Source organism: Hyposmocoma kahamanoa, unplaced genomic scaffold (assembly GCF_003589595.1).
Source record: "Hyposmocoma kahamanoa isolate Upper Pololo Valley unplaced genomic scaffold, ASM358959v1 190, whole genome shotgun sequence".
Taxonomy (NCBI): domain Eukaryota; kingdom Metazoa; phylum Arthropoda; class Insecta; order Lepidoptera; family Cosmopterigidae; genus Hyposmocoma; species Hyposmocoma kahamanoa.
The window spans coordinates 4,467,863-4,477,015 of NW_020653718.1; the positions used below are offsets into that span (position 1 = coordinate 4,467,863).

Genomic DNA, 9,153 nt, shown 5'->3' on the forward strand with positions numbered 1-9,153 from the left:
CCATAGTGGTCGCATTTCATTTTGAAGAAAATCATCCACCTCGAAGGGTGACTGTTCACGCATGAAGATTCATTTTTATAAATAGCGCCTAACTTTCATTTAGAAGCAATTACTTTAATGGTTGATTTTGCTATTTTTCCAATTCAAGGCGTTTTTCACTCAATATACTTTGAGTAGTGTCATAGTGAGAACCTATTTTTATTATTCCAGTTTCAAGTCCTGTATAGTGGCGAACTAGGGGTTATTTCAATAAAACTTAGCAAATAGACATAATTCCACGTACTTTTGAGGTCGGTTTTTTTAGTACTCTGTACTGAGATTATTATTTTACGTTACTATTTATAATGTTCGTGAATTGTGCTGTGTCCGTACACATAAACATAAACAGCCGTCTGTTTATCATCATTTTCCGAAAGATGAAACGAAGTAAGTAAAAAAACCTATGTCTTAGACTCATTCAGTTATTGTTTTCTTCATTTACTTACTGCAGAGTAATACATGTGTGTATAAAAATACCGATCGTATTGCCGATAAATATAACGTAGGTAGTGAATATATCTATTATTAACTAAACTTGGACTAGCAATTTCAAATACCTTGGTTACCTTACTTAAAAATAAATGTCCGAAATATAACATTATAAGTGCTTTTCATATATTTTTGAAATAAATCTTCAATATTACTCTAGTCAGTGAATTAATGAAAAATATAATAATATATCGATATAAATACCTAATAGACATGTATGATTATTAGGATTATATTAATAGAATCATAGATACCAGATTCGCGTTAGAATTTTCGCTATGTTGCCGCTCTGATCACGTAACGCAATAGTGCGATAAAGTGATGGGTAACCCTGCCACTTCACGCAATAAAATACCGATAAGCAGGCTTCGCCTCCACTAATTCCGAGTCACCTATAAACCTCTTGGCACGGTTGTCAATTGAATCCAAAGTGGCCAGTTGGTATGTAGCAGAGCCATTCCAAAGGTGGCAGCAGTACTCCAAGTACGACCGGACTTGCGCTTGGTACGCCTCACCCTGGAAAGGATGCCAAGCTTCTTTGCTTCATTTTGTGAGGAGCACGCAAATTAAAAAGTGAATTTAGTGATAGCAATGCCCAGGGGATTGCAGCGAGACGACGCCGACGACGCGACGCGTGCCTGACGATTGCCCAGCAACAATGAAAAAAAAAATTCAACACATGACGAAAAAGAAAAATAACCAAAAAAAAAAGTGTAATCTGCACCTTATTACAAGTAGAATATGTAAAAAAAAATACATCTATATTGTCAATGATAATATTTAACTTACGATAAACGTATACGTAGGTATAACACAAGTAGCTTTATAAAATCATCGATAAGAGAAAACGAAATGTTGTCAATTCGCGGTAATTGCTCCAGATTATCCAATGAGCGTGGTCGTCAGCCAGCCATCGCGAGTGATCCTCGACTATCGGTCTGTGTCTTTGATTTCACTGATACCCATTTACTTCATTTAAGGTTAATTACATATAGCGCGTGTTGAAAAATACAAGTAGATGTAGGCAAAACAATTAGGCACGTGAAATATACGAAGGCGTCCAATTTTTTTAAAAATTTCAAATTGTTCAATTTACCTGTAGACTGTAAAGTGTAACCACAGTGCAAAGAGATTTGCCGAATAAACTTCTATGTAATACATTGATATATATTATATACTCGTATGTAGAACGACTTGCAAAAGTGCATAGATATTCTGAGTAGAGTAAGTATCAATTTTTACTATCTATAACGGATACTAAATTGTTTGCAAGGCAATGGAAATTAATGCGTTTCGCCACAAGTCGAGCAAACATTTTATAAATGGGTGAATATCTCATGCGTAAATTTTGCGAGTCCAGGCTGAGAAACCAGGTGTAAAGTGAATAAATATTAATGATTTATTTTTTATAGTTTAATTAGACGTAAAATGAGTTTAGGGCAAGAATTTCAAAAAATTCATTGCACAATAATAATTAATAAAAAGTATTAATGTCCCGAAATTCAATTTTGCTGGTGTGTCCACTTTCTTTTTCATTGTATAAAATAGTCGTTCTGGTAAAATGTGTATGCTTTTAAGAAAAACAATTTCATGTATGTTATTCACTATTAGAAGCACTAACTAAAATCATTGAAAGTATTGCAATTGCCAGTATGTGGAAGACTGGGTACTTGATCAAACTTTGTCCACGCGAAAATTGTAGTTTTGGTGGCAAATATTCAACTGGTTGCAACTGGTAAGTAGTTTAACTAAAAACTATTACGTTTTTGCTCCGTACAAGCCTCAGTCGTGTATTAGGCCCTGACAGCGAAAAACATGGGCACTGTGTTCTATTTCCCGCCAAAAAAGTAATTATATGCCCTTTGTAAGTGGGACAAAAAATATTCAGCTTTCCTGGCTCCATTTGGGCTCAATTTTTGTTTTATCCTAAGGTCGTATTCTGAAACCAAATTAAGAGACTAATTTTGTCATTATTCATGTCAATCGTCTCGGTTTGATTTTTAAGCTTTAACTTTTTTCCCGTAATTTATTTTTTGAGATTTCATCTTACGTGGCTCAAATTTGGTGGTTTTGGTGGCGTTTGTGTTTCACAAAAAATAATTGAATATCATAGTGGTGAAACAAATTGACATTCAACAAAATTTATTTACAACCTGAAGAAAATTCATGTTACCAGGAAAAGGCCAGTCTTTTTCTACAATTTCATAATTTTCTACAGGTTTAATTTTAATATTATCAATGGCAGGTTTCAATGCCAAATAAACGAATCAATATCAGTAATGTTGTTCCCAAATGACACTTTGATCTGCAGTTCTATTTAATAATCCTTTAACTCCTGGGCACCCTTGCCATGGCCACATTCGCAATAATCGCGGGTGCCCCGGATGTAGTTGGAGGATTTTTAAAGACAACTACAGATCAATCAGTGTCGTTTGGGAATGACATTACTGACATTGATTCGATCATCTGGCGTTAAAAGCTACCGGTAACAATATTCCAATTAAACGTGTACATTACGAAATTGTTCGAAAAGACTGGCTCATTCTTTAGTATATGAAGCCTTTTCTTAGTAACATGAATTTTATTCAGGTTATTTGAAGAAAAAGTAATAACTCTAAATTAGTAGTCAGTGCCTTATCAACACCATCATCTGATGATGATGAGGTGATGGCGTTTCAGTCCAACTACTCAAAGCAGGAGGAAATCCTGTGGTAAAAGTGCTTGTGAAACTTTTCAACAAAGTTCTTCATGAAGCTCGAACACCAGAGCAATGGAAGAAATCCCATCGTCACCATCATCTACAAAAAAGGCGACATTGCAAAACTTAGCAATTATCGGCCGATTAGCTTGCTCTGTCAGATTTATAAACTTTTTACAAAGATTTTGACCATCTGGCTTACCAGTGAACTTGACGAAGCGCAGCCTATTGAGCAGGCTGGCTTTCGGAGCGGCTTCTCAACCATCGACCATATCAACACGGTTAATCAGGTGATGGGGAAATGTCTCGAATTTAACCGGCCCCTTGTCATGGCCTTCGTCGATTATGAGAAGGCCTTTGACAGTATCAAACATTGGGCCGTGTTCCACGCACTTCATCGCTGCCACATCAATTCCCGCTACAGCCACTCTACAGGTACGAGTTCACGATTTAACCAATCCCGTTCCAATTCGGCGAGGATTTGAGGATGTCGTAAAACCCTTAAATGGGATAACCGTGGCATTAACATCAATGGTGTAACACCATTTGTCTCACCTAAGATTTGCGGACGATCTCGTGCTATTTTCAAGTTTCGACGACCTCCAAAGGATGCTGGAACAACTATATGATGCTTCTTTGAGAGTTGGCCTAAGGATGAATATATCCAAGACGAAGATTATGGCGAATTTCTTCAATCCGTCAAACCACTGTCACGGTAGGAAATGAGAGGCTGAAGAGAGTCTATCAGAACGTCTGTCTCGGACATCTTCTGTCCTTTGGTAAAGAGCATCAGCCTAAAGAGATCTCAAAAAGAATTCAGCTGGGATGGGCTGCGTTTAGCAAGTTAGGTGACATCCTTAAATCAGGTACGGTTCCACTGTGTCTGAAGACCCGCTTGTTTAATCAAAGTGTTCTGCCCACCATGACGTATGGTGACGACACGTGGACGTTCACGCAGGAGACTGTATACAGGTTGATAGTTGCACAGAGGGCCATGGAGCGCGCCATGCTCGGCATCAGCCTTGTAGACCGAGTTCTGAACGTTAAGATCCGACGATGGACGAAAGTCCAGGATGCTGGAGCTCGGATAATGGAACTCAAACGGGGATGGGCGGGACAACTAGCTAGGCAAGGTGATGACAGGTGGAGCAAGACATCTACTGATGGGGCAAAAGATGCGTCGGGCGCCCTGTTGTTGGTGAGTCGACGACATAGTACGCGTCGCGGGGCCTCAATGGATGCGACTAGCACGGGACCGTGATGGATGGCACAAACTTCGGGAGGCCTATACCCAGCAGTGGATGAAATCAGGCTGTGAATGATGATGATACCTTATCAAGCCTCAATGTCCGGACAAACATACCGTATGTCCTCATGGTAAACATTTGGGTTTCTACAACTTATCTTTAGGAAACATTCGTAGAGATGGCGTTGTGTATCATAGTTCTTCAACTGCCAATTAAAGCAACAATGAACTCATTCCCTAAAATCCAGGGAAGTACTGCCACCTTACCTATTTCTGCCGCCAAGCAGTAATGTTAGCATAGTCAGGTTTGGAAGGGTAAGGGTGCTGGTGAAGTTACAGGCACATGGGACTTGCCAACTTACGTCTCAGGGTGACCGGCACAGTGGCAGTGCTCCTTAGATCTTTGCTTATTTAAAGCTCTGAGTGGCACTGCCACTGTTATGGACAGGCGTGTAGCTTACCATCAGGCGCTTGACTCGTTCGTCCCGTCACATGATATTAAAAAGAAAAAGCAGAAGAAAATTCCAACTGTGCGTCGTTTTAAAGGGGCAAAGAAATTTTTATCACAATTAAATTTAAAGAAACAATTAAATTTACTTAATAGTCTTTGTTTTTATATATATTCCAACTTTGGTGGCAGTATTCAATTCTGGTGCAACCGATAAGCGTTTTGGTGGCGTTTCTAAGTATTGGTGGCGAGAAAAAATTTTAATTGCTTATATCTCTGAAATGGTTATGTCCCGGTCACGTATATATAAATGAAATGTTTCATTTTATTGCAAACGAGTTTCGGATACTGGAAAATCTAAAAAAAAATTGCGCCACCAAAATCTACAATAAAATGCATTTGTATATATTATAGATATTCACCCAAATATTTAGATATAAGAGGATTTTGAAAATTATTAATATTCTAGGGATTTAATGCACTTTTCCAGTGTATGGTTGACATGGTCTATGCCTCCCAGAGTGAGGCCGGCACCGATTATTGATCTCAAATTATATAGAAAGCGTTATTAATTAGGTATTTTATTACCTTTCCAAAACTGTGTCATAAAAATCGTAGGTACCACGTTTCGTCACAAGATCGTAAACAAATTTGTTAATTAAATACATTAGCAATAGTCGAATATGGACAAAAGCAAGTGAAGAAAACATCTTGAGTAAACCATGCACGAAGACGCGTTTAAAGCGAATACTCGCGAGGACATTTGGGCTTCAGAAAAGCCTCGATGTTCTTCTCGGAAGTGAGCAGCTTCTTCGGCAGGCTGATACAGCGCGAGTTTGAGAAGCATGCGCCAGCTGAAGCCTTTCTAAACACCAGCGATTCCAGTCTGAGAGCACGACATTCATCGTCACTCACACCGTTCAATACGTACGATCTTTTGCGCACAAGCGGCTGTTCCTGTTTGCAGTTTTGGTGATATTTTGAATTTACGTTATGCGAATACGGTATGTAGTTGTCCGATTTGTCGCGGTGGAACCTCCTCCCTATTGAAAGCCTACTGCAAGTTCTTTCATTAATATCGTGCATAGGAGGGTGCTCTTTATGCATCACGCAAAGCTGTTTGGCTACGTCATCACTGATTCCTTCATTGTAGAGCATCTTCCTCTTAGCGTCGCATACCGACCGGCGATAACATTTAGTGGGTTCAGTGTTACCACAAGAAGATTGATTGTCGACGTAAGAATTAGTTAATTTATGGTCCAACCAAGCCTTTGCAAAGCAAGTGAGGTTTTCGTAATTATCGCATAGTGGCTTTTTTAGAATTGAATTCTGTCGACAAGGTTTGGACGACTGTGGTGTGTTAAGGTTAGTATCCGAAGTTCCCGCTTCTGTGGTGATCAAAGACGGAATCACGCATTTAGAGGAGCCGCACGAGACGTCGTTTAGTCTCGGCGTCATGGTACACTGGTTGCAAAATGTTACAATATTATTGTGAAAAATTACTGACCGGCCTAATGCAGGTGATGTATTGGGTCTGTCGGACTTAAAGGCTGCTCCAAGCCCAGCGCTGCCTCTAGCGATGATACAACTTTCGCACCAACAGTTGTTGTCATGTTGCTCATTTACTTGCGAATCATCTACGCTGACGAAACTTGACTGTGTGTTAGTACTCCATTTTACTGTTGGATCTGCATGCGACGGATACACCGAGAACGAGGATTGCTGATTTTTCGAATGGAACGAGTGCAGTTGAGACTTCGATGGCAACGAAGTAATTAGGTAATCTGGATGTATATTTTTTGTCGGTTTACAAAACCTGGAGGTAAAATCTCTGGAAAAAGCTGCGGTGTTATCAGGCGCATTATTGAAATAAGTGTGTCGTGAATAGTCGCGGTGCTCTACGAGCTTTTCGGCGATGCTTTCTCTGGGGTTAGCTAGAGGTAGCGTCGGCTTCACGGACGTGCGGCTGCCGCGTTGCGGCTCGGTATACGCCTCCCAAACGCTTCGTTTGCTACATACCAATTTTTCCGGCTTTTGGGTCATGGTTGTCAACAGATTTAGCTTTCGTCTTATGGAATTTTTTATACATAATTAATAATTATTCATGTCATCTTTGTTTATATTTAAAAAAATTAATTGGCACCGCATTGACACCTTATTCCATCCTCTAAGATTGACACCAAGGATGATTGTCACCCTTAGACTATGGAATTTATTTTTTTTCCATCCTCTAATTGTCTGAGCTAAGGACGTAGACTATGGAAACTAAAGGACATGTTACGTTGACATATATAAATCAGACGTTATATGTATATGATGCATTTCGACGTCGAAAACATAAACATATTATTGTCTTTGTTTAACTATTACGTGCCGTCTTAAGCCAAAAGAGATAGCATTACATTGGTCTGTGTCAAACACGGGAATCGAAAATTCGTAACGTCATTTTAAATGCCAACCGTGGCCATTTCAAGTACATGAGGTACATGATACCGTTGTCAAAGGGAAGTACATCAAATGTCAAAACAAATGTTTTCCAAATGTATTATTGAATTATTCACATGTATTATAATTAAATTGGACAAAAATATTGACAGTGAGAATAATTAGGTATTAATAAAAATGCGACGCTGCAGCATTAAAGGATGCGGCTTTAGAAAAACTGCAAATCAATCGAATGTTACATTGCACAGGCATGTGTTATTTTTTTGTCTATAAATCACACAATAGCCCGAATATTTTATGTAATTAGACTTATTTAAGTAGTTTATTTATAAATCTTGCCAAATTTTGCTTTTGTTACTTTAGATTGCCTGTTTGTTTGTATATTTTGATGATTGTTGTTAACGATTATTTTGAGATAGTGTTGATCTTGTAAGCATACATATTATCGATATTCTGTTATTAAAACAATTCACTATGAGGTTTTTATTGTTTTATTATTATTATTTCAAGTTTTTCTACAAATGAAAAAAGGAAGAAAGAATGGTTGGAAATCATAGGACTGCCGAATATAAACGTTGGATCAAAGACCATCTTCATTTGTTCGCTTCATTTTGAAGAGTCAAATTTTAACAGAACTTTAAATGTAACTAGATTACATGACAACGCTATTCCATCATTAGGTTTATTGGTAAATAATTTTATGTTCAATTTAGATTAAACAAGACTCATTTACTAGCTATTCTCAGTTCCTGAAAACAAAATTATCCACTCGTTTCTGATTTTTCCCAATGACAACTCTAACTATTAAAAATGACTATTTTTTTAAAGCCTGCAATACAATGACAACATACCAACGTATAGACAGCCTATTTGCCTTGCCTTGCCTTGTTCGGTGTCACTCGCCTAGCTGACCGAGTGAAGGCGAGCGCCAACGTGTATAGAGTTCATTCGGCTTATCACAAACCAAAGGCGCTCGACCAATAGCGTTCACACGTTAGTCCGTCCGCATATGAAATGCATACTCGTTTTATAACGGTTAAAGACGTTTGCATGAAAAATAATATTCCTTGAAATTACAAAGACGAAACTTTGCATAAATATTTTACAATAAAAATGGTAAAAAAATGGCATGACAGTTTTTAAAAAATGCGGCGAAATGGGGTAATAAAGTTTGTATGGTAACTTTTTAACACGTGGTGCGATTTGGTTCATACTTGAATATTTTTCATTTGTATAAAAATTGTACGCGGACGAAGTCGTGGGGAAAAGCTAGTACATGATAATTGTTGATTTCCGATAATTGATTTTTGCAACTACTTCCATTATTTCTGTGTTAAAATTGCTTGATAGATTCATTTGCTTAAGAAAGCCCGGGAATTAACGGGAATACTAGAATCCGCAGAAACCTGAATAGACTCGTACTTGACGGTTAGTTAAAAGACGTTATGTAAATATGTACTAAAATGTAGGTTAAAGGCGTACCTCTTAAAGTAATTTTTCTATTTTATTTAGTAAGTACAATTAATACTACGTAATGTTAAATACAAGTAAAGTAGGTATAATTAAGCAAGAATGCGCATGTCGCCAACAAACTGCACAGCAGTTTGGTGACTTTTACTAAATAAGTTACCAGTTGTAATGTTGAAAATAAATTTTTTTTGAAGTTTAAAAATGTGTGTTGACATTTATAATAATATACCACTCGAGATTAAATTATCAGACTTGTGTATGTTTAGGCATACTTTGGTTACAGTAAACTAAAGAAACAAAAATTCAAGCCATACATTT

At 37.7% G+C, this 9,153-nt stretch overlaps 1 protein-coding gene across 1 annotated transcript; it reads left to right on the forward strand.

The window, feature by feature from the left end:
* Positions 1–3,276: 3,276 nt before the first annotated feature.
* On the forward strand, positions 3,277–5,464 carry LOC113226338. The gene is made up of 3 exons (XM_026458924.1): positions 3,277–3,661; positions 3,946–4,424; positions 5,411–5,464. The coding sequence occupies exons 1-3, from the start codon at positions 3,277–3,279 to the stop codon at positions 5,462–5,464; spliced, it is 918 nt and encodes a 305-aa protein (XP_026314709.1).
* The last annotated feature ends 3,689 nt before the right edge of the window (positions 5,465–9,153 follow it).